Genomic DNA, 26329 nt, shown 5'->3' with positions numbered 1-26329 from the left:
GACTTTTAGAAGACATCTGAAGGCAGCCCTGTTTAGGGAAGTTTTTAATGACCACAGAGCCTAGGAACTGCCGATCAGAAGGTCGGCAGTTCGAATGCCTGCGATAGGATGAGCTCCCGTTGCTCGGTCCCTGCTCCTGCCAACCTAGCAGTTCGAAAGCACATAGAATCATAGAGTTGGAAGAGACCGCAAGGGCCATCGAGTCCAACCCCCTGCCAAGCAGGAAACACCATCAGAGCACTCCTGACATATGGTTGTCAAGCCTCTGCTTAAAGACCTCCAAAGAAGGAGACTCCACCACACTCCTTGGCAGCAAATTCCACTGTCGAACAGCTCTTACTGTCAGGAAGTTCTTCCTAATGTTTAGGTGGAATCTTCTTTCTTGTAGTTTGGATCCATTGCTCCGTGTCCGCTTCTCTGGAGCAGCAGAAAACAACCTTTCTCTCTCCTCTATGTGACATCCTTTTATATATTTGAACATGGCTATCATATCACCGCTTAACCTCCTCTTCTCCAGGCTAAACATGCCCGGCTCCCTTAGCCGTTTCTCATAAGGCATCGTGCAAGTAGATAAATTGGTACCGCTCCGGTGGGAAGGTAAATGGTGTTTCCGTGCGCTGCTCTGGTTCACCAGAAGCGGTTTAGTCCTGCTGGCCACATGACCTGGAAGCTGTATGCCGGCTCCCTTGGCCAATAAAGCGAGATGAGCACTGCAACCCAAGAGTCAGACTGGACCTAGTGGTCAAGGGTCCCTTTACCTTTACCTATTTTAATGTATTTTTAATCTTTTGTTGGAAGCCACCCAGATGGGTGGGGAATAATAATAATAATAATAATAATAATAATAATAATAATAATAATAATAATAAAATTATATCCAGTCTTTTCCCTGGCAGGGACTCAAGGCAGCTTGCAGATAAAATAGAGACAGCTAAAAACTGGGGGAGGGGGGGACATTAAAAACAATTAAACATTCATACACACACCCCCCCCTAATAATTACAATGAAAACATCCCAGCACCAGCCATGTCCTTAAAATCCCCATTTCTGGAGAACTCTGGGAATTGTAGCTCTGTGTGTGTGGGGGGGGGGGGAATAGGGAATCTCTTAACAATGGGCAACACTCTTAATAAACTACGTTTCCAGAGATTCTTTGATGGTGGTGGGAGCCATGGTGCTTTAAATTGATATGGTTTGGGGCCGTGAGGCAAGGTGAGGCAATTGCCTCGGGTGGCAGGATTGGCCGGGGCAGCAGACCCAATGGGACCACCTAGATGCTTTCCACACACATCACGACCCAGCCAGTCTCCCTCATCCTATCCTTGCGCCTTCTGATTTCTGCTTTAACAAGATCCACGCCTAGCCAAGCCTCTTCTTGGGGAGAGGAAACCCAAAAGCGGGACCCGTCCTCTTTGCCCCTGACTCTGCAGTCTGAAATTGTACCAGCCAGGCAACAAACAGTCCCTAAAGAGGCTTTAAAAATAAAAAATAAAAAAATTGGCTCCTTCTCCTGATCTGTTCTGAATATCAGCTGAATATGTCACCTAGCAGAGCTGCCAAGACTCATTTAGAACATGAAAATACATTTAAGGTGTTGATTATAATACCTTAATGGCTCATGCAGGCATCAAAGCGGCTAAATAAAGGTTGCAATCCTGACTGGCAGCAGTTAAAGATGAATTACTGTAATTATCCCCTATTAGATCAATTTCCTCAGCTCCAAAAGTTCTGCTTCGGTGTTTTTGCGTTGTCTTGTTTGTTTGCCGGCAAGGCGGGAGAAAGCTGACCTGCCGTCTCATCCAGGTTATCCAAAAGTTGGCAGGTTCAAGACAGGTAAAGTTCCTCTTTGTGCAGTGCGTCATTCAACTATGGAACTCCCTGCCACAAGAGGGAGTAAATGGCCACCAACCTGGCCTAAAAGAGAATTAGACAAATTCATGTCTGAACAAGGATTGGACATATTAGCCCTAGGGAATTGAGAAAGTTCAGTCCGGACTTCCTTCCAGCTGTAGTTTCACCAAAAATAAAAATAAAAAATGGACAATTATTACAGGCCTTACAACTCAACAGGCTGATTTCTATGCTACCAACGGTTCCTGCTTTCGGACAGGAATGATCAAATTACTTTAATAGTGGCTGAATTTTTAATTGCTGTCCAAAGACCGGGCCATTATAAAGAGATTTAGTGGTTCTTAGCTGATCAGTGATGTGGCAGTGTTGTGTTGTATTATTTATGCAAATTGATTTCCACTGGAGTTAAAGATCTGACTGGGACAAACCTTGTTATGCTGAGTTCGTATTTTGCACGATTTGTATAAGGTGTCTGTTTGATAATGTGTGCTTTGCTATGCTTAATAAAGGATATTTGATTTGATCTCTCTTGCACAAACTGTGCATCCTCCAGCAAGGGGAAGCCAGCCAGGTTTTTGGGAAAGTCTGTCCCCCTGTCAAGCAGCTCTAGCTATTAGGTAGTCAAAAAGTAGAGACATCACCTTGCCAACAAAGGTCCGTATAGTTAAAGCTCTGGTTTTCCCAGTAGTGATGTATGGAAGTGAGAGCTGGACCATCAAGAAGGCTGATCGCTGAAGAATTGATGCTTTTGAATTCTGATGCTAGAGGAGACTCTTGAGAGTCCCATGGACTGCAAGAAGATCAAACCTCTCAATTCTGAAGGAAATCAGCCCTGAGTGCTCACTGGAAGGACAGATCCTGAAGCTGAGGCTCCAAGACTTTGGCCACCTCATGAGAAGAGAAGACTCCCTGGAAAAGACCCTGATGCTGGGAAAGATGGAGGGCACAAGGAGAAGGGGCTGACAGAGGACGAGATGGTGGGACAGTGTTCTCGAAGCTACCAGCATGAGTTTGACCAAACTGGGGGAGGCAGTGGAAGACAGGAGTGTCTGGTGTGCTCTGGTCCAGGGGGTCACAAAGAGGCGGACACGACTAAACAACAACAACAAGCAGCACAAATAAGGTTGAGCAACGTGAACCAAAAAAACACAAAGGATTTTCAGATGAGAGAACTTTTATTATTCCTAATGAGAAGGGGAAAGGGCAGGGAAGGTTAGCAAGTGGAATGAAGCAGTCGAAACCGAGACACGGGAGAATTTGTACGGAGACTATTATAGCAGCAATCAATACAGGAGTCTAAGAAGGTTGCTCGCTCGCCTATGGTGAATAAGAACTGATTCCAGGTAAACACTTGAGCCAATTGTGTAAAAGGTAATTTATTTTTAGGCCTCGAGGAGGAACAGAAGGACTTGTGGGCAGTTGGATATTAAAAGTCTGCACGAGCCAGAGGCCACAGAAACATAGCTGTCAACCGTCCCTTATTTTACGGGAAAATCCCTTATCCCAGCGCCGTGTCCTGCTCCTGTCCCTTATAGATGATGTCCCTTAAATTTCCCGGGTTTCAAAGGAAGCAGCTCCTCTGCCAGCCAGGGAGGAGGGAGGCTCCAACTGTGTTGCTTGGTTGCGTTGCTCACCCAATAAGGAGTCTAAGAACGACTGGGGGGTGGACCCTGCATGCCTTGTGCCGATCAAATCGGCCGCGTTGCCTGGGAACTCGCCTTTGCTCAGTGCTTCTCAGCGGAGAGGTGATGGTGGTTTCCCTTGCTGCATCCCCTTTGCCGGGTTGCTGCGCTGTGGGAACCACCATATGAGGCTTCGTTTGCCTGCTGGATGGGCTTTCTGCCTTTGGCTCGGGAGCTGGTTGACTAAAATCCCTTATTTTGGTTGCTGGTCCCTTATTTTTGAGGCTGCTGGTCCCTTATTATCAAATCTGTAAGTTGACAGCTATAAACAGAAATGACTCACTTGCAAGGCTGGAACAAGGAAGCTGTAAAAGAGACAAAGTCAACTGGCAGCAGCTGGGCAAAGAAAAGAGGTGTTGGACCAGATGACTCTTTCAATTCTACAGTTCTTTGCATTTATGTAGACCGAGGATGGATTTTCAGAGTGCTGCAAAGAGCCAAACCTGAGTCAAAGCAGTTTCCCCCGAGCCAAGGATGAAGTGAGCAAGTGTGGGTGTTTAAAAGGGAAGCTTGAATGTGCACCAGGCACGCCAATTAGAGCATCTTTGTTCAAATGCTATGATTCGATGAAATGTGACTAATCTGCGCGAATGCATTCTGCTTGGAGAATCGGAGCGCCAGGATTACAGAACAGAAAGTTTTAGTCCTGGGTTCCTCTCTATCGCTCGCCCCAGAAGTGCTCAGCAAAAAATAAAAAGGCTGTCTCTCCTCCCTGCGGCCGCCTTCAATATCGCAGCAAGGAGACGGGCATTGGCAACAGGAATGCCGCAGAGAGGCGGCTGTGGGAGAGGCAAGGCCCTGCAGAAACTGGCATTTGTGACAAAGCCAGCAGCAAACCATGATATCAGCACACGAGGCGAAAGCAAATCGCTAGGCTGGTGTCCTCGGAGAGGATAAACAAGGGGTCGACAAGCCAACAAAGGTCCGTATAGTTAAAGCTCTGGTTTTCCCAGTAGTGATGTATGGAAGTGAGAGCTGGACCATAAAGAAGGCTGATCACTGAAGAATTGATGCTTTTGAATTATGGTGCTGGAGGAGACTCTTGAGAGTCCCATGGACTGCAAGAAGATCAAACCTCTCCATTCTGAAGGAAATCAGCCCTGAGTGCTCACTGGAAGGACAGAGCCTGAAGCTGAAGCTCCAAGACTTTGGCCACCTCATGAGAAGAGAAGACTCCCTGGAAAAGACCCTGATGTTGGGAAAGATGGAGGGCAGAAGGAGAAGAGGACGACGGAGGACAAGATGGTGGGACAGTGTTCTCGAAGCTACCAGCATGAGTTTGACCAAACTGCGGGAGGCAGTGGAAGACAGGAGTGCCTGGCGTGCTCTGGTCCAGGCGGTCACAAAGAGGCGGGCATGACTAAATGACTAAACAACAACAACAAGCAGCAAAAATAAGGTTGGGCAACTTGAACCAACAACACACAAAGGATTTTCAGATGAGAGAACTTGTATTATTCCTAATGAGAAGGTGAAAGGGCAGGGAAGGTTAGCAAGTGGAATGAAGCAGTCGAAACCGAGACACGGGAGAATTTGTACGGAGACTATTATAGCAGCAATCAATACAGGAGTCTAAGAAGGTTGCTCGCTCGCCTATGGTGAATAAGAACTGATTCCAGGATGAGATGGTTGGACAGTGTTCACGAAGGTACCAGCATGAGTTTGACCAAACTGCGGGAGGCAGTGGAAGACAGGAGTGCCTGGCGTGGTCTGGTCCAGGGGGTCATGAAGAGTTGGACACGACTAAACGACTAAACAACAACAATATGGTATACGTTTCTTAGCACAATTCATTTCTGAACACAATACGTTTCTGAGCACAAGTGTTGGTGCTGACCTTTAAAGCCCTAAATGGCCTTGCCCCAGTATACCTGAAGGAGTGTCTCCACCCCCATTGTTCTGCCCGGACACTGAAGTCCAGCTCCGAGGGCCTTCTGGCGGTTCCCCCGCTGTGAGAAGCCAAGTTACAGGGAACCAGGCAGAGGGCCTTCTCAGTGGTGGCACCCACCGTGTGGAATGTCCTCCCACCAGATGTCAAAGAGAAGAACAACTACCAGGCTTTCAGAAGACATCTGAAGGCAGCCCTGTTTAGGGAAGCTTTTAATGTTTAATTGGTTACAGTGGTACCTCAGGTTACATACGCTTCAGGTTACAGACTCCGCTAACCCAGAAATAGTACCTTGGTTTAAGAACTTTGCTTCAGGATGAGAACAGAAATCGTGCTCCGTGCGGCGCGGCAGCAGCAGGAGGCCCCATTAGCTAAAGTGGTGCTTCAGGTTAAGAACAGTTTCAGGTTAAGAACGGACCTCCAGAACAAATTAAGTACTTAATCCGAGGTACCACTGTATTGTATTTTAATATTCTGTTGGAAGCTGCCTAGAGTGGCTGGTGAAACCCAGCCAGAAGGGCAGGGTATAAATAAATTGTTGTTGTTGTTGTTGTTGTTGTTGTTGTTGTTGTTATGCAATAGCTCGCTACTGTACTTTTTGGTTGTTAATAATGGAAATAAAGAGAAATAAATGAGGGGAAGGTGGCAGGGAGAAGAGGGTGTTTTGCTTTCGCGGAGCAGAGGCAAGTATCTCAGAAGGTCCTGTCCTGCCAGAATTAGCACTAGGTGCTGTTTAGCATCACAGCGGGGGGGAAAGGGGAGTGACGCTGTGCAAACACACCAGCCATGACATCCTGCAGACTTGCTAAGTGGGGTGACAGCTGTCAGATCAGGCTGTCACATGGCATTGTCATCCAGGGCAGCCCCCTGAGAAGCAACATTAGCAGATCCCAGAAAGCCAAAAGCAGACTCCATTTCTGCACTCGGGTCTGTTTCCCCTCCTGATCTAGGATATTAATTCTGGCTCAGAGACCGTATGTTAAAACCTGCTTGCGAATCCAAAGTCCTAGATGATGCGGAAGCTGGCAAATCCCCTAAGCCTTCCCGGATTGGAGCAGATCTACAACGAGTTTCCTTTTTTAAAATCTTGCCTTTTCGCACAGAATTGTAAAGTTGGAAGGGACCCATAGAGTCATCTAGTCCACCCCTCCGCCTATTTGCTTCTCTCCTCCAACTACCTGAAGTGAAGGGGGCAGAACTGGACACTCAGATAGCTCAGTCAGTAAAGCATGAGACTCTTAATCTCAGCGAGCCCCAGATTTGGCTAAAATGTTTCCTGCATTCAGTGCAAGAAGGCTGATGGAGACTTTTGCGACATGTGGCGGACTTGTGATAACTTTTGGGAGATGATCTATAACGAACTAAAGAAAATATTTAAATATTTGTTGTTGTTGTTGTTGTTTAGTCATTTAGTCGTGTCTGACTCTTCGTGACCCCCTGAACCAGAGCACGCCAGGCACTCCTGTCTTCCACTGCCTCCCGCAGTTTGGTCAAACTCATGCTGGTAGCTTCGAGGTTTGATTTTCTTGCAATCTATGGGACTCTCAAGAGTCTCCTCCAGCACCACAATTCAAAAGCATCAATTCTTCGGCAATCAGCCTTCTTTATGGTCCAGCTCTCACTTCCATACATCACTACTGGGAAAACCAGAGCTTTATTCCTCTATAACCCCACAAAAACCTACAATTCATTTTGCGTTGTTTCTGCAGAAGTGTTGATGCAGAGGCCACTTCTTCTTGGAGCAATGATGACAGTATGTTGTTGTTGTTTAGTCATGTCTGACTCTTCGTGACCCCCTGGACCAGAGCACGCCAGGCCCTCCTGTCTTTCACTGCCTCCCGCAGTTTGGTCAAACTCATGCTGGTAGCTTCGAGAGCACTGTCCCACCATCTCGTCCTCTGTCGTCCCCTTCTCCTTGTGCCCTCCATCTTTCCCAACATCAGGGTCTTTTCCAGGGAGTCTTCTCTTCTCCTGAGGTGGCCAAAGTCTTGGAGCCTCAGCTTCAGGATCTGTCCTTCCAGTGAGCACTCAGGGCTGATTTCCTTCAGAATGGAGAGGTTTGATCTTCTTGCAGTCTATGGGACTCTCTAGAGTCTCCTCCAACACCAGTATTTAAATATACTTTCCCCCCAAAACCAGAAGCCTTCTTGCTGGGTTTGATGGAGAAAGAGATTAAGAAATCGTATCAAAGACTGATCATGTACGCCACAGCAGAGGCAAGAACCATGCTGGCCCCAAATTGGAAGCTACCATACAAGAAATTCCAACCATTGCGGAGTGGCAGACGAAAATGATGAACTATGCGGAGTTAGCCAAGCTGACCGGCAAGATTCAGGACCAGGACGACCAGAGATTCATAGAAAGTTGGAGTAAATTTATGGTGTATTTACAGGATAATTGTAAAACTTTAAAAACACTGGCAGGATTGATATAACTCCTACAATGTAATAAATAAGAGACTCAGTATTTAAAATACGCGATTTAAAGAAATAAGGGATACCTGTTGAAGGGAAGGAGGGAAGTAATAAGCTCGGCAGAGCTAAAAGTATAGATGTGATTTGATGTATTGTATGAAACTGTGTTGAGAAAATAATAAAAAAATATTGACAAAAAAAGAGATTCCTGCATTGCAGGGGGTAAGACTAGATGACCCCGTGGGGTCCCTACAATGCTGCAATTCTATGATTCCCTGGAATCCGTTTGTCTATTTCATTTCCCTCCCACCTTGAAGCTCACGGTGGAGGACATTTAATCCCCACAACCATCCTGTGAGGTAGATTGGGCTGAGAGACAGGGAGCTTCATGGCCGAGTGAGGATTTGAACCCAGATCCTAATCTGACACTCTGACCACTACAACACGCTGGCTCTTTCCAAAGCAAGGGTGGCCTGGGTGCTATTCTTGCTCTCAATACATACTTAAAAAGAATCACTAAAATGCTATTTTAAAATATTTTCATTATGCCTTCCCACTTTTTCCAAAACATTCAGGGCAGTTTACTGTAAATCATATCGCTAAGAACAGAACCAGAAGCTCCAGTTATATATATATATCCATCCATTTTTGGAAACCGAGTTCTTTTCTTAATGGTGTTTTATGTTGCAATGTTGTAAACCACCCCAATGCTTTCTGATATGGCCTTATAGAACTACTTCTAAATATAGAAAAGCAGGTTCTGTGTTGCCTCTGAAGGCCCCAAGGGCAGGTTGTATCTGCAAAGTTCTCAGTCGACAACCCAGGCAATTGCAGAGCTCAGAAATCAAGAAGGATTCCCAGTTCAGCAACACACTTTAGCCCAAGGGTCCCCAACGTGGTGCCCCCAGAGGCCTTTGCTGGCACCCAGAGGGTCCCATCCCCCTACTGAAATTAAGTTTCGAAGGAGAATGGCATGTCTCCTTTTGGGATGAGCCTGGTGTGGGAATGTTCAGGGATGCAGGAGAGGATAATATTGTTTGATTACATCCTTTCCAACTTGTGTTAACAAGTTCACAATTTTAGCAGAGTAACATTCCCCCTTTAAAACTCACAGCAAATGCATTTGCTCAGCCTCTATAATAATTTTTTTGACAGAATTACAAGTCTGGTAGATGAAGGGAACGCAGTGGATGTAGCCTACCTTGATTTCAGCAAGGCATTTGACAAGGTGCCCATGATATTCTTGTAAAGAAGCTGGTAAAATGCAGTCTTGACTATGCTACCGCTCAGTGGGTTTGTAACTGGCTGACTGACCGAACCCAAAGGGTGCTCATCAATGGTTCCTCTTCATCCTGGAGAAGAGTGACTAGTGGGGTGCCACAGGGTTCTGTCTTGGGCCCGGTCTTATTCAACATCTTTATCAACGACTTGGATGATGGACTCAAGGGCATCCTGATCAAATTTGCAGATGACACCAAACTGGGAGGGGTGGCTAACACCCCAGAGGACAGGATCACACTTCAAAACGACCTTGACAGATTAGAGAACTGGGCCAAAACAAACAAGATGAATTTTAACAGGGAGAAATGTAAAGTATTGCACTTGGGCAAAAAAAATGAGAGGCACAAATACGAGATGGGTGACACCTGGCTTGAGAGCAGTATATGCGAAAAGGATCTAGGAGTCTTGGTTGACCACAAACTTGACATGAGCCAACAGTGTGACGCGGCAGCTAAAAAAGCCAATGCAATTCTGGGCTGCATCAATAGGAGTATAGCATCTAGATCAAGGGAAGTAATAGTGCCACTGTATTCTGCTCTGGTCAGACCTCACCTGGAGTACTGTGTCCAGTTCTGGGCACCACAGTTCAAGAAGGACACTGACAAACTGGAACGTGTCCAGAGGAGGGCAACCAAAATGGTCAAAGGCCTGGAAACGATGCCTTATGAGGAACAGCTAAGGGAGCTGTGCATGTTTAGCCTGGAGAAGAGGAGGTTAAGGGGTGATATGATAGCCATGTTCAAATATATAAAAGGATGTCACATAGAGGAGGGAGAAAGGTTGTTTTCTGCTGCTCCAGAGAAGCGGACACGGAGCAATGGATCCAAACTACAAGAAAGAAGATTCCACCTAAACATTAGGAAGAACTTCCTGACAGTAAGAGCTGTTTGACAGTGGAATTTGCTGCCAAGGAGTGTGGTGGAGTCTCCTTCTTTGGAGGTCTTTAAGCAGAGGCTTGACAACCATATGTCAGGAGTGCTCTGATGGTGTTTCCTGCTTGGCAGGGGGTTGGAATCGATGGCCCTTGTGGTCTCTTCCAACTCTATGATTCTATGATTCTATAACTGTTCTGGTATTTTCCCCTTATTCCCTCATAAGACACGACACAGTCTTCTATAAAAGTATTAAAAGAGTTTACTCACTCACATTCTGTTCACAATCAGATCTCAGAAGGCAGACTTAGCTTAGAAAAGTAACATACACCTGGAAACTATCTCTTAAGGAGACAGTCCCTTTGTCCTCTCTTGGCTGGAGGCCAAGAGCATCTTTGGCTAAGCAGATGTTGCTTCTTCGATGCATGTAGTCAAAGAGAGAGAGATGGCTGCCCTGCCCTGTGCTTTTGTTGTTACCTGCACAGGTGAGGCCATGCCTACCTCTAGTCCCATGCAGAGGACGTCTTTCCCAGCCCAGAAGGAAACAGGAAGTTTACCTGTTGGCTGGACAAACATTCCTCCCCATGTCTAAACATGTTCACTCTAGGAATGTTGTACTTGACTGCTTGGCATAAGAACCCTGGAAGGAAGCCAAACTGTGGAACTCCCTGCCACAAGAGCCAGTGGTGGCCACGAACTTGGATGGCTTTAAATGAGGATTAGACAAATTCATGGAGGAAGAGAGCTCTCTCGAGGGCTCCTAGCCAGGCCGGCTCTGCTTTGCCTCCACAGTCAGAGACAACGATGCTTCTGAATGCCAGCTACTGGAAACCACAAGAGGGGAGAGTTGGTCTTGTGTTCGAGTCCTGCCTGCAGGTTTCTCCCACAGGCATCTGGTTGGCCGCTGTGAGAACAGGATGCTGGGCTAGATGGGACATTGGCCTGACTCTGCAAGTTCCTCTTATGATTTTAGGAATAATCATAATCAAATTTATATGCTGCCCTCCCCAGCCGAAACCGGGCTCAGAGCAGCTAACAACAATAAAATCACATAAGTGATTTTACATAAAATCACAATCAATTACATAAAATCACAATCAATTAATTAAAATACATTCTAAAATGAATACATTCTAATTCAGAAGCGGCCTTATATGACATTTTTTATCCAACTCAGTATTGTCAATAGTGGCATTATAGAGTTTCAGACTGGGGACATTGCTAATAATAGAATCATTGAATTGTAGAGTTGGAAGGGACCCCCAAAGGTCATCTAGCCTAACCCCCTGCAATGCAGGAGTCCCAGCCAAAGCAACCCTGTCAGACGGCCACCCAGCCTCTGCTTAAAAACCTCCAAGGAAGGAGAGTCCACAACATCCCAAGGGAGACCATTCCACTGTTGAAGTCTGTCAGGAAGTTTTCTGAATGTTTAGTCAGAATCTCCTTTCTTGCTACTTGAAGCCATGGGTTCGAGTCCTACCCTCCGGAGCAGGAGAAAATAAGCTTGTTTGCTCTTCCATGTGACAGCCCTTGAGATACTTGAAGATGGCTAATCTATCTCCTGTGTCTCCTCTTTCCCAGGTTAAACATACCCTGGTCCTTCTGTCAGGACCTCATCCTACACTCGAGTAGGACCCTGGCAGATACACATGCGCAACTGGGCATATCTCTCCCTCCTGGCCGATCGTTCGGGAGCTTTAAAAGCTTTCTTCAGCCCGAACATCACAGTCACCAATGTCAACAGACACCGGCACACTTAGGGATCAGCAGTGTCTTCGCAGCTTGCATAACAGAACTCAGTAGCACAGCATTTTGGCTAAAATACTTCGTTTACATATAGACACACACGGAGCACTGCAACATGGCTCCCTCTCTCTCTAGCATCAGACAGCAAAGAGAAAAAAAGAAGAAAGGACAATAGTCCCACTTCACGGAACACAGTAACACAAACACCCTGTCTCTGTCACTTCCCAAAACGTACACCGTCATGTGAAAGACAACAATCCCATGACTGCAATCACGGAGCAGGAATTCTAACACCTTCAAACGTTCCTCATCAGGCTTGGTTTCCAGACCCTGGATGTGCCAGGGATTAAATCAGGAACATTTTGCACGCAGAAGAAAGTATTCTGCTTCCAGGTATCAGGAAAATAAGGAAAACTACATACCAGCCTGAACTGGGCAAGATGAGGTCACGATCCGAATTGGCGTCAGAGATCTTTGTGTGATGTTCTTTGCAACGCAAACTGAACGTAAGTCCCTTTCGAAGCTCAAGTTTATTTTGGGCAAACTTCACTATATATCCAGAACGAATGGACAGGCGAAGATCCATTCCACACACACACACGATTTATCTCAGTCACATAAGCTTCTTAAAAACACACAGATAGTTTTCATTAGATTACAAATGGCCGGAGGCTTAAGAAGTAATTTGTGTCGGCCAGATCCTGCGTCAGGGATCTCTTACACTTTTATCCCGAATTTCCTCCCGAGAGCACAGTTCTCCCCTTAGAAACGTAATTTTAAAAATACTGTGTGAGGGGTATTGTTTCTGTTTGTTATTATGGGATGCATTTCTGACACTGACAGGTAGGGCTGGGAGAAACCACCTGCCTGAAATCTTGGAGATCTTTCATTCCTGCAAAGTGTGCACGGTCGGGAACTAGATCATAGCTGTCAACTTTTCCCTTTTCTTGCGAGGAATCCTATTCGGAATAAGGGAATTTCTGTTAAAAGAAGGGAAACGTTGACAGCTATGAACTAGATGGAGAAATAGTTTGACTCTGGTATAAGGCAGGTTTCCGTGCTCCTAACCTGACGGCTCATCCCTCCTCCAGAGATTTTGCAGGCTGCGGCAGATCGTGATCCTTCCGGGGAGAATAAACAAAGACAACCTGAGCGCTAGAAAGGATGGGGTGCCAAAACTGTCTCTCTGCAGCCTCCCATCCCTTCCTCTTCCTTGCAGCTGTGAATCACAGCCTCCTGTAATTCAGACTAGACTCCCCTGGAAAGGCAAACCCAGAAATCTTGGTGCCACCATCAACCTCGAGACAGGCAGATCATGCCCCTGCCCACCTGCAAGCTTGCCAGGGAGTTAATGAGACAAGCTGTCTCTCAAATTATAGCACGAGGAGGTGGAGAATGACAAGCGATCTGTGGAAGAGGGAGAATCAGCTCTGCGCTATTCATCCCCTCGCCTGTCACCCGTTGGATTTTCCAACAGGCATCCTAAAAAGGCAGCGAGGATAGGCTTTAAGGCACCAGAATCTGTCAGAGAGGAACTCGCTGCCTCGCCAGCTTTTGCCCATTTATTTACGATTGTGACCACGGGTGCCGTGGTTCGTATAGCACCGTCCACTTTGAATCACCTTCAATAATAATAATAATAATAATAGTAATAATAATAATAATAATAATAATAATAATAATAATAATAATAATACCCTGCCCATCTGGCTGGGTTTCCCCAGCCACTCTGGGCGGCTTCCAGCAAAATATTAAAATACAATAATTCATCAAATATTAAAAACTTCCCAAACAGAGCTGCCTTCAAATGTCTTCTAAAAGTCAGATACAGTGGATGCTCGGGTCGCGAACGTGATCCGTGCGGGATGCACGTTTGCAACCTGCAGTATTTGCGACCTGCGTCTGCATGTCTGCACATGCAAAGGTTGCGATTTGGCACTTCTGCGCACGCGCAAAGCATGGTTTAGAGCTTCTGCGCATGCGCGACCGCCGAAACCTGTAAGTAACCCGTCCTGTACTTCTGGGTTTTGGCGGTCCGCAACCCGAAAAAACGCAACCTGAAGCGGCTGTAACCTGAGGTATGACTGTACAGTAATACATCTGGTTATGTACCGTCCTTCTTGTGAACGCTCTGAGTAACGAGCTCCGCTAACCTGGAAGTTAACTTGGAAGCGAACTTCGCCCCAGGATGCGAGTGGAAGTTGCGCACCGCTGGCGTGGCGGAAGCAGGAGGCCCCATTAGCGAAAGCATGCCTCATGTTAAGAACGGTTTCAGAATAAGAACGGACCTCTGGAACGAATTACGGTAACTTCATAACTGGAGGTACCACTGTAGTTGTTTATCTCCTTGACATCTGGTGGGAGGGCATTCCACAGGGCGGGCGCCACCACCAAGAAGGCCCTCTGCCTGGTTCCCTGTCACCTCGCTTCTCGCAGGGAAGGAAATGCCAGAAGGCACTCAGAGCTGGACCTCAGTGTCCGGGCTGGACGATGGGGTGAAGATGCTCCTTCAGGTATACTGGACCAAGGCTGTTTAGGGCTTTAAAGGTCAGCACCAACACTTTGCATTGTGCCTGGAAACGTACTGGGAGCCAATGTAGGTCTTTCGGGACTGGTGCTATGTGGTCTCGGCTGCCGCTCCCAGGCACCAGTCTAGCTGCCGCATTCTGGACAATTGTCTCCAAACGAAGTGCAATCCCAATAGTGGACAAGGCTCCCTCCTTCTTTCAGACCTTGAGATTTATCAGTATATCACAATGTTTAGCTAGTGACATATTGTAAAGTTGAAAACCAGCTCCATCGTTATTTCCAGATACCGTATTTTTCGCTCCATAAGATGCACTTTTTTCTTCCTACAAAGTAAGGGGAAATGTCTGTGTGTCTTATGGAGCAAATGCGTGGTCCCTGGAGCTGAATTGCCCGGGGGCAAAAAGCAGAAACAGGAAGACTATAAGAAGAGAAATTAGAAGAAAAGGAGGAGCAAAAAACTGCTCCAGCTAAGGAAAAGACACTAAGGCAAACAAGAGAGAAGGGAGCTAATTGGCAAGCGATCGGGAGAGAGATAAGGGACGCGATAAAGGAGGTTGCCTGGGAGGGGGGATGTAAAAGCCCATGGATCCTCAGGATTTTTGCATTGGGTCACCCCAAATTCACCATCAGATCATGTAGCATGTCCATGGCTACAGCCTTCCCCCCAAAAATCATGCACTCACTGTTTTGTGGGGCCGCAGTGGCGCAAAAATGTGGTTACAAACCACGGATCCACATGGATCCTCAGGATTTTTGCATTGGGCTACCCCAAACTCACCGTCAAATCACATGTCTGTGGCCACAGCATGAACCCCAAAAATCATACATCCACTGTTTCGTTCAGAATATTTTTTTTTCTTGTTTTCCTCCTCTAAAAACTAGGTGCGTCTTATGGTCAGGTGCGTCTCATGGAGCGAAAAATACGGTATATCGGTATATTGTGATGTTTAGCTGGTGAGACATTGCGATGCTGAAAACCAGATATCACTCAGCCCCAGATTCCAGTGGGAAACCAGCAAACAGGATTCGACTCTCCCTTCTTGTGCTTCAGCTGGGGAGGGTGGGATATAAATAACATCATTATTATTATTATTATTATTATTATTATTATTATTATTATTGGTGCTGGAGCATCTGGGCCCCCTCTGGGCCTGTCCCAGTCTCTTCTTAGGCTTTTGTGAGCCTATTTTCACATGCAGCACAATGACACACAGTTCTGCCGAATGCAGCACTACGTAGGCAAATTAGCTCTCTTCCGCCTGTCTGGCCCAAAGAATGTGGTATTATTTTAAAAGGGGAGTTTTAAAAAAACACACAAACCAAGCTCTCTGCAGTTCACATGTGGCTCATCCCCTTGCGCTAATGACTTCTTTAGCCGGGATTCATTCTGGCAGGATTCACAGCAATTAGCATCGCTGGTTTTTAATTGCATTTCACTTCTGGCGTCTCAGGCAGGGTGCAGCTGTCATGGGGGCAAGCATCTCCCCATAGACCCACCCCCTGCCTTCCACCCCCAGCCCCACTCTCCAGGAATTGTCAGAAGGGACTGCTAAGTGCTGAGAGACTGCAATGCACAAACACACCACACACCGACACCTGATCCTGGCTGCAAGACGTTTTCTCTGCACCGCAGTCCAGAACGGCAAAACAAGGGGTGGTTGTCTGTTGCAAGCCCAGCCCCCAAACTGCACATTTTAAGGCGTTTTTTCAAAGGTGGACCTAAAAGGGTGTTGAAACCACACAAAACAAAACATGGACCAGAGGAGCAAACAAGAATTATCTCCCCCTCGAGGGGAGCACTTGCAAAAGTGGAGCATTGAGCTTCTCTCTACCAGTACAAAGAAACACAAGGTTGGTCCTGATTCTGAGATCAGCAGGTGAAGCTATCATCATCATCATCAACAACAACAACATATTATTTATTCCCCAGCCACTCTGAGCGGCTTCCAACAAAACACTAAAATACAATAACCTATTAAACATTAAAAGCTTCCCTAAACAGGGCTGCCTTCAGATGTCTTCTGAAAGATTGTTAGTTGTTCTTCTCTTTGACATCTGATGGGAGGGCGTTCCACAGGGCAGGTGCCACCACCGAGAAGGCCCTCTGCCTGGTTCCCTGTAACTTGGCTTCCCGCAGCAAGGGAACCGCCAGAAGGCCCTTGGCACTGGACCTCAGTCAACCTGGGTCTGAACTGCAAACACTTTGGACTGCAGGTGGATGTCTACCATATTTATTTACTTTCAGCATTTCTATACCACTTAATATGTTAAAAACATGGTCGTCTGTCATGGGTGCTTTAGCTGAGATTCCTGCATTGCAGGGGGTTGGACTAGATGACGCTCAGCATTCCCTCCAGCTCTACAATTCTATGATTTTGTGTCGAGGCTCCGTTCTCTTGCATCTGTGGCTCTGGGAGGACACTTGCTTTAGCTATTTTGCTCTGCAGGCAAATATTCAGGGGTATATCAGCCCTTAGGAGAATAGAACTGTAGAGCTGGAAGAGACCCAAAGAGTCCTTTAGTCCAAATGTCTGAAATGCAGGAATCTTTAGCTGAAAGCATCCAGGATAAAACTTCTGCTTAAAAAGCTCCAACGAAGGCGAGTTCACCACCTCCTGAGGCAAACGGTTCCACTGTCAAACAGCTCTTGCCCTCAGAAAGGTCTCCCCGGTACTTAGGAAACCAAACCAATAGGGCCCAGTCTTTGTCAACTTGGTGCTGTCTGGTGGTTTTGAACTACAACTCCTGTGGGAGTTGTAGTGCCAAGCTTCCAGAGGGAACCTGGCTGGAGAAGGCTGGGCTACCCAATTTGACCCGGCAGGGAAATGGCAGGGAGCAGGGATTCGCCCTGCTCCAAAAGGTTCCAAACAGCCAAACCAGAAGCAAAACCTGCAACCTCCAGGGAATGGCAATTGTGCCACCCCAAGGGACGCGGCTGGTGCTGTGGGTTAAACCACTGAGCCTAGGGCTTGCCGATCAGAAGGTCAGCGGTTCAAATCCCCGCAATGGGGTGAGCTCCCATTGCTCGGTCCCTGCTCCTGCCAACCTAGCAGTTCGAAAGCACATCAAAGTGCAAGTAGATACCGTAAATAGGTACCTCTCTGGCGGGAAGGTAAATGGTGTTTCCGTGCGCTGCTCTGGTCCGCCAGAAGCGGCTTAGTCATACTGGCCACATGACCCAGAAGCTGTACGCTGGCTCCCTTGGCCAGTAAAGCGATATGAGCGCCGCAACCCCAGAATCGTCCACGACTGGACCTAACAGTCAGGGGTCCCTTTACCTTTAAGGCGACTGCACCCACAAACCTGGTTGATCTGAAGACATCCCAGCCATGCGCTGCGACAAAACAGACCTCTATGAATCAATGCGCAATTGCCAGGCCAGAAATGCAGAAAAGTCGAGGAATAACTACAGTACCTGGAATTGTACCTGCCTTGCAAGGCTCACGGTAGAAAATTATCTGAGCCCCCCCAGGATCGGATCGGCTTGTAAAAGGGATCCCAGCTGAAATGCGCTCTGCAGAGAATCCACCCCGGGCGGGAAGGCCGGGATCTGGTGGCGCGTATGCCCCCTGCCCTCTAGAACGCAGAAGGGACGGGCGCAAATTTAATCATCTCTCCCTGCGCGACGAAGGCTGCAGGGGAAAGAGGGCTTTCGCCAGCTGCTGCAGCCAGATGTTTGACATTAGCAGCCTTCTAAGTGTAAGGGATTTGCCTCTGCGAGCAATGTGGCTTTCGGCGGGGTCAGGAAAGGATAAAACGCAATCGGACTAAGTGTTTTGCAGGATGAGAGCCAAGGAAAGGGAGACCTGCTGGTATTGCAAATCACCAAGCTGGGATGAGCCAGGAAGGGAAGCAACAGAGGCAAAGAACTTGGGCCGCAAAGACTCTCTGGGTGACCTTGGCACTCTGCAATCGGTGTTAGAAACTCAGGTTTATAAGCTAGGTGCCCATTGGCTCCTTAATCCAAGGTCAGAGTCGCCAAAGCGGAATGTCTAGTTGCCATCTTGGGGCAAGGCGGCTCCAAAGTCTTATTTTTGTTGTTGAGGGTTTTTTCTTTTAGCAAAATCAAAAAAACATCTACAACTTTTCTGTCCGGATTTCCACTTTTGGAAATATATATATATAAAGTCTCACACGGGATATAACTGATCTATGGAAGGAGCTTTATGATATGAAAATAGAGACGATGGTTGTACTATTGTAACTCAAGAAAACCCTTAATAAGGACATTTTTTAAAAAAATCACTCGCTGCCAGATCTACAGGGGTTCCAGTATATTTAACGTATTGTTACAGAAGTTTCTCCCCCTCCCCTTTGACGGCTTTAAACGGATGTTCTGCTTCTGTGTTTACTCTGGCTTAAGATATCTCTCTACATCAATAAATCTATATATTTGACTTGCATTGTAAAAATAATTAATAAATAAATCTGGCCAGTTCAGAGGACGACCTCGAATTGCGTTAAGAACTTGGAGAAGTGAAAGAAGAAAAGTCCCTTGATTGAAGGATAGTCCACATATATACTGGCCAATTCCGACCTCTTTTTCTTAATGGTGACACAGACTATTCATAATGTAGGGATATTCTTCCCAACTGTGTGCAGGGCAAGTGAATGCAAGAGACAAAAATTCAATATAACACTGTTTGCTGCTCCTGGGTTCCTGAAAAGCGTTTGGGTTCCTGAAATTCATTGTGATTTGTGCAGTTAAAATATAACGGATAGAATTCTAAAGGAGATTATATTAGTATGCGAAAACAGCCCAGATTCGAGGATCCCCGGATGGTGGAGACGACAGGTGTCCAATCCTGGCAACTGGGCACCATCACTTGGTCACACAGGGCCGAGAGCTAGGTGCAAAATGCGCCTGGCTAGTTTCGAACACAGCGTCCGCAATCTAGCAACACTGATCCACCTCGCAGGGGTGTTGTGTAAGGATGACACAACTATGGGCACCACAGTTTAAGAAGCTGAAAGGTGTGCAGAGCAGGCTGACCAGGATGATCAAGGGTCTTAAGACCAGGCCTCATGAGGGATGTTAAACATGAGAGCCATCTTTGGATATCTGGAGCGCTGTCACACGGAAAGCTTTGTGTTCTGCTCCTCCAGAATGGAGGGGACCCAAAGGACATCTAGTCTAACCCCCTGCAATGCAGGATCAGTGGGGAAGGAAAATAATGGGTAGGAATTGTACAAGAACGTAGAGGCTTTCCATTTCCAGTGGAGGCTGTGCAGGAAAAAATTCCTGGGTAAATTGCACTCCAAATTGTGATTTGAGGTCGGCACACAGCTCCCCTTGAATTATCTGAGGACAAGGGAGAGATATTTTGGCAAAGCGTCCACAAGGCAGCAATCCATCGACACTCGACAGGACGCAAAGACGTCACTGCGGCGGAGATGTCAAGCAGACAGATTCGGGAAGGAATCCAGCAAATTATACCATGTTTGCAAATTGCACGCCAGCTTTTTACAACTAGCTATACAGTATGTCTATAAGGTGACAAAAAGGCCAGTTAAACTTTAATGTTCATTTATGCAGCACTTTTTAAACACAGGCTTGCAGACAAGTCGTACTCAAGTTTATAAGCCCTCAAATGAATTTAATCCCACCGTCGCTATCACACTGCATTAAAAATATGAATGGGATGTCTTCCAAGAGAGACTGCCAAGAGGAAGTCTCGGGCATTGCTCGACTTGAAGGCTCCCAAATGCTCCCTGGAAAAGCAGCAAGGCGGTTCGGCTGCCCTTACTGGGCAAATGGCAAATGGGTAACCTCAACGAGCCCATTTTACAGATGGAGAACTGAGGCAAGGCTAAGAAACAGGACTGGCCCACTGCTGTCATGGCAAACTATCCTAAAGGAAGACTTTTGAGCTGAGGTTGGAAGCCCATCTGTCGGGGATTCCTTAGCCGTGGTTCCTGCACATTCCAGGGGGTTGGACTAGATGGCCCTTTGGTGTCCCTTTCACCTCTACAGTGCTGTGATTCTTTGGTCCAGCTAAACTGCAGCAAGTCTCTTTTGTTAACTGGGGATCTCTCTCCTCGGTAGCTATTCCATATTAAGGACTGATCTTCAGAAGGAAATGGAATATTCCACAAAGCAAGTACTGCAGTTGAGAGGCACAGCCATATCAAAATCCCAAAACGAGCCCAGCCCCAATATCACAGTTTATTCACGAAACATGATTCACCCATGACTGGGATGCAAACCAAAATAGATCAAGCAAAAAAAGGAAGAAGAAGAAAACACAACCCCAAAGGTTGCAGTGGTATTTGCATCAATCGTTGAACTCATCTTTACTCCCTCCACCACGGATCAGGCACAGAACATTCATGGACATTCAAACAGGAAAAGTCGGTCACAGACAGAACTGCCCTGCAAGCAGAAATGCAGCAGCTAAGGCTTTAGAGCTCCTGGCTCAGGGCAGCAGGGCAAAACCAGCCAGCGAAACACTGGGGAAGTGGCAATCCTAGAAGAACGTATTTTCAGCTCACCAACCAACCAGATTCGTGCATCGCCGGGGGTTGGACTAGATGACCCTTCCTATTTTTTGGGTTGCAAGGGAACAACGACGAGATCAGCCTCAAAAAGAAGTCTCTCTTGGGTCAGCTTTTGCAAGGAATCTCAGAGTTTGATGCAGCTCGGTGTGTGTGAACCTTGTGCAAATCACACCCCCCAAAAAAAACCCCCACAACTGCCTTTGCAAGCCCTGATTCAGAAACATCTGCCTGTTGCAACTCTGGAGAAAGACCAGTTGCATCACTGAAGCTGGCTTTCGGAGAGGGCTGCAGGAGCCGACCTGCTATCTGCAGGATTGGGGCCCTGGGATGGCATTACTCGCCAGACAAACCTGAACAAGAGGGGGGGTAACCATGCCCAGATTCACACACACACACGCCCTGCAAACACACACAAAGCAGATTGTAAACACAGACTCACAGCTGCGAATGCTGCATTGCAGGGGGGGGGGTTAGACTAGATGACCCTTGGGAGCCCTCCAGCACTACAGTTCCAGGATTCTATGATAATAGAGGACACCCCCCCCTCAATTGCACAGATCACACACACACCAAATCCCACAGACCAACCTCTCCTGGATTTGCACCCAGGCAGCTGCAGACACCAGGCTGCGTTATTGCAAGCAAAACTGGGGGGGGGGGGGGGAATGGGACCCATTGAATATGGCATTCCAAGGGAATTAAGTAACAACACGGGTTTGTTGGGGGGGGGGCGTGCAGGGAGCAGTGCCAAAATATAGTTGCCTGCGCAGCAGAAGCGTTCCCTGGTCTCCAGCAGAGGCTACAACTTTTGTTCAATAGGCTGCCAATACAACAGGGGATTTTTATTTTTTGCTGCGCGGGGGGGGGGGGAGATTAACCCTTTGATGCCCTTATATTCTCTGCAGAGCTCTATTCTACTGGACTCCAGCCTTGGAGTTCTTCGTAGTCTTTAGGGAGTTCCAGGAATTTTTTTTTTTGGGGGGGGGGGGGGTGGAAACTGGAGGAAAGGAAATGCCCTGATTTTTTTGGGGGGGGAGGGGAGCGGTCATAAAAAGGCAACTTGCAGGGGGCTGGACTAGATGACCCGTGGTGTCCCTTCCAACTCTACATTTCCACAATTTCTTCTCCGTGTCCCTGTGGAGCCACGAGAACAAGACCCTGCCTGCTCCGTAACACCAAAGAAGCTCCCCTGTCAGGCCTGATTTCTACCTGCGGGGAATTCCCTTTCATGCCTTTTTTGGGGAGAGCAGATTTCAAACTGCCATCTGAAGCTGGGGGCGGGGCGGGGGGGCACATTTCAGTCACAGGCCGGACCTGTGGACCACGCTACCCAGTTACATTTTTAAAAAACACACACACCTTTCTTTCTTTTTCAATAACAGCCGCTGCAGATATTGTGATTTTAAGAAGGGGGGGGGGAGGAGGCACAAGGAGGAGAGGGGGCTCCTTAACTCTTTCCTTCCCAACCAGACCCCCCCCTTTTGCATAGAACTGCTTCTCCCCGCAGCTTCAGTGCAGAACATAGCTGCCAACGTCCCCCCCCCCCGCCTTTTTAAGGGAAATTCCCTTATTCCGAATAGGATTCCTCATAAGAAAAGGGAAAAGTTGGCAGCTATGGTGCAGAAACGCCACGAGATACCTATTTATCAGGCCTTGGAGATTATTATTTTTGGGAGGGGACGCTCTTTTTTGCGAGACCCCCCCCCAAAAAAAAAACACACACACACCCCAACAACAACAACCAAGCAGATCTGGGGAGATCTTGTTCCTGGGGCCAGAACTGATGAAAGACCGCTTTATTTATTTTTTCTTTCCTAACACAGCCGCGCAACGCTCCCCGCATCCCTCGAGCATCTCTTTTTTAGATGGGGGGAGCAGCGATGCTTGCCTGTTCCCCAGCATCTCTCCGGTGGGCGAGGGGACCCCTAGGAGGTGTAGCTGGAAAGTGACCTTCGTGGACGGAATTTGGGGGGGGGGGGCAGGGGCATGATGGCACGATCAATATCCCCCCCCCTCCAAAAAAAGAGAGAGAACCAGGCAGAAAGAAAGAAAAAAGCAAAACCCGCAGCAAACGGAGGGTGCAAGGTGCCAGTCCCTGGTGATGTCTGAGAAAGGGAGAGCCAAGCGGGTACCCCCCCACCGCCCCCCCTTACCGTACATGGCTCGCCAGCGGAGCCCCGGCTCGCCGCGCCCGCTCCGCCGCGCTCCCCCGCTCGCTCTGCGGCGCCGCTCATTCACCGCCGCGGCGGAGCCCCGGAGAAGGCGGAGACAGGCGGGCATGAATGAACGGGGGGGGGTCTTCTGCGCATGGGCGGAGAGGGGGTGGGTGGGGGTCCTCGGTTAGACGCGCCCCTCTGGAAGAGGGGAGGGGGTCTCCGGTACCCTGAGGAAGGGCTTCGGGGAAAGAAAGGTGGGCTTGGGAGGAGGGATCCCCAGAGGCCATCTAGTCCATCCCCCTGGGGGGGGAGTCCTCGTTTTGAGACCCTCCTCTGGGGGGGGAGTCGGAAGAATGGGGGTCTCTGATACCCTGAGATGGGAGAGAATGCTGGGCTGCAAGGCAAGAATCGCAGCTAAGGGGATCCCTGGCAGGTGGACGTCTGATTCAAAACCTCCAGTGATGGTGGAATAATAATAATAATAATAATAATAATAATAATAATAATAATAAGTTATTATTTATTATTTATACCCCGCCCATCTGGCTGGGCTTCCCCAGCCACTCTGGGAGGCTTCCAACAAAATATTAAAATACCGTAATGCATCAAACATTAAAAGCTTCCCTAAACAGAGCTGCCTTCAGATATCTTCTCAAGGTCTGGTACAGTGGTACCTCTGGTTACATACTTAATTTGTTCCAGAGGTCCGTTCTTAGCTAATGGGGCCTCCCGCTGCTGCCGCCCCACTGGAGCACAATTTCTGTTCTCAACCTGAAGCAAAGTTCTTAACCCAAGGTATTATTTCTGGGTTAGTGGAGTATGTAACCTGAAGTGTATGTAACCCATGGTACCACTGTAGTTGTTGTTCTCTTTGACATCTGGCGGGAGGGTGTTCCACAGGATAGGCGCCACCACTGAGAAGGCCCTCCGCCTGGTTCCCTGTAACTTGACTTCTCTCAGGGAGGGAACCGCCAGAAGGCCCTCGGAGCTGGACCTCAGTGTCCAGGCAGAACGATGGGGGTGGAGACACTCTTTCAGGTATACTGGACCAAGGCTGTTTAGGGCTTTAAAGGTCAACACCAACAGTTTGAATTGTGCTTGGAAACGTACTGGGAACCATTGTAGGTCTTTCACGACCGGTGTTATGTGGTCTTGGCGACCGCTCCCAGTCACCAGTCTGGCCGCCGCTTTCTGGATTAGTTGTAGTTTCCGTGTCGCCTTCAAAGATACCCCATGTAGAAGGGAAGGCGGAAGGGATGGTGGAAGCGTTGGAAGGGGTCCTGGGGGTCATCTAGTCCAGCCCCCTGTGATGCAGGAGTCCCTGACTGATGGCCCCCCAACTGCTGTCCTGCTTCAGCCTCCAGACCTTCCCCCAGAGGGAAGAGGTGGGGGCAATTTCTGGAAATCGCCATGTTGATCTTATAAAATCCAAGAATCATTGAACTGTAGGGTTCGAAAGGATCCCAGGGGTCATCTAGACCAACCCCCGGCCATGCAGGCATCTCAGCTGAAGCATCCATGACAGGTGGCCCTCCAAACTCTGCTTAAAAACCTTCAAGGAACTAGAAGAGGCCACAGCTTCCTGAGGGAGACCGTCCCACTACTGAACAGGTCTTACCATCAGATAGTTCTTCCTAATGTTTAGTGAGAATCTCATTTCTTGTGACTTGAAGAAGAAGTAATAATAATAATAATAATAATAATAATAATTTATTATTTATACCCCACCCATCTGGCTGGGTTTCCCCAACCGCTCTGGGCAGCTTCCAACAAAATATTAAAATACAGTGGTCTGTTAAACATTAAAAGCTTCCCTAAACAGGGCTGCCTTCAGATGTCTTCTAAATGTCAGGTAGTTGCTTATCTCTTTGACATCTGATGGTGTTCCACGTGGCGGGAGCCACCACCACGTGGCGGGAGCCCCTCTGCCTGGTTCTCTGTAACTTGGCTTCTTGTAGCGAGGGAACCGCCAGAAGGCCCTCAGCGCTGGACCTCAGTGTCCGGGCAGAACGATGGGGGTGGAGATGCTCCTTCAAGAAGCCCTTGATTCAGAAATTGGGCTCCTGGGCCCAGAAGAAATCTCTCTCCTCCTGGCTTCTGCCAAGCTGAGTTGGACTGGATGATCCCAGGGTCCCTTCCAACTCTACACTTCGAGGAAATGTCAGGGAAAATTACATATATCAACAGTGGGAAATCTCTCTCAAAGCCCTCCTCTTCTATTGACTGCAGCACAGCTGAAATCTCCCCCTGCTCAAACGTTATATACAGGATATAAAAAGTGAAATTGGCCTATTATTAGTTTTTGTATGTATTTTTTGTATGGCACAGTCTCATTCATCGTCATCAGCAGATATGCCAATATCTGACTCATTCACGACTATGTTGAACCTTCATTCTCCTTTGTGATGTAACTCACAGGTGGGGAATGCTGTTATTTTTTATAATTATTTATTTTTTTGTAAAGGGAACCTTTGTATGAGTCAATACCTTACTATCCCTTCAGAACTGCCCTGGATCTCTGTACATGTGTCCTTCCATTTTTGACTCTGTTTTCGTTTTTCTTGTTATGTTTGCACTTTGTTTGTTTGTTAATAAATCAATGCATTGATTTTGGAATGCTGTGTTACTTTTATTGTTGTTAGCCGCTCTGAGCCTGGCCTCGGCTGGGAAGGGCGGGAGATAAATAAAATTATTTTTTTATTATTATTTTAAAAAGTGAAATGGGAATTTCAGATTTCAGATAATTTAAAAATACATCACTTCTGAATTTTAATTTTGAGGGGGATTTCTGAAAAAAAACCAACCTTGATTTTTTTAAAAAAGCAAAAGCCACACCTCTAAACCTTCCGACTTATGTTTCCTAAGTTAATCATATTTTGAAAAATCCATTGCCTCTCTCCTGCTGCTCCTGAAACGCTCAGATCCAGCAGCAAATATTATTGCAATTGGTCTCAAATTTGGAGATTATACAGCCTGGGGTATCCCCCCCCCTTGAATAAATTGGGATGATCTGCTTCTCAATGGCATCTTCCTCTGCTGTTGAAATTCCCCATCTGAAACAGGAACTTACAATTGGAGCAGGATTGCGGCTTTTGCTTCAGAATTCTCTCTCTCTCTTTGCAGGCGAGGTGGGGGGGGGCGGGACTGACAGACTGCATCACTGGGTGACGTCAGCAAAAGCTGCGGGGGGGGGGAGATTGGGGGGCGGGCGGGTGGAGAGAGGATCTGCTCAGCCTCAGCTCCGGACCGCAAGGGCTATTTATACATCTGCTGGTGGAGAGCAGGGACTGCGCCGGATGTTCAAACGCACCAGAGATTTCCTTACTCAGGTAGCCTAAGAAACTGGAAGACAGCAGGGGGAAAGGCGCGGGCGGGGGGGCAGCTCATGATATGTATAAATGATGTCTTCTG

The 26329-nt window shown here is 47.5% G+C and overlaps 1 protein-coding gene across 5 annotated transcripts in view; it reads right to left on the bottom strand.

The window, feature by feature from the left end:
- EFR3B (EFR3 homolog B) overlaps nt 1-26329 on the bottom strand; it is a 114036-nt gene that overhangs the window by 67349 nt on the left and 20358 nt on the right. Inside the window, exon 1 of one of the 5 annotated variants that reach the window (XM_081903890.1) lies at nt 22916-23017. The exons of the other annotated variants lie outside the window; for them this stretch is intronic. Within the exon in view, the coding sequence (XP_081760016.1) occupies nt 22916-22922 (7 nt within the window). The 5' untranslated portion in view covers nt 22923-23017. Of the gene's footprint in view, nt 1-22915; nt 23018-26329 lie in introns of those variants that run through there. 5 annotated transcript variants of the gene reach the window in all.

The sequence above is a fragment of the Podarcis melisellensis genome (assembly GCF_964234715.1).
Source record: "Podarcis melisellensis genome assembly, chromosome: 3".
Classification (NCBI taxonomy): domain Eukaryota; kingdom Metazoa; phylum Chordata; class Lepidosauria; order Squamata; family Lacertidae; genus Podarcis; species Podarcis melisellensis.
Note: the sequence above shows the minus strand (reverse complement) of the source record. Positions and strands in the feature narration are given on the sequence as shown.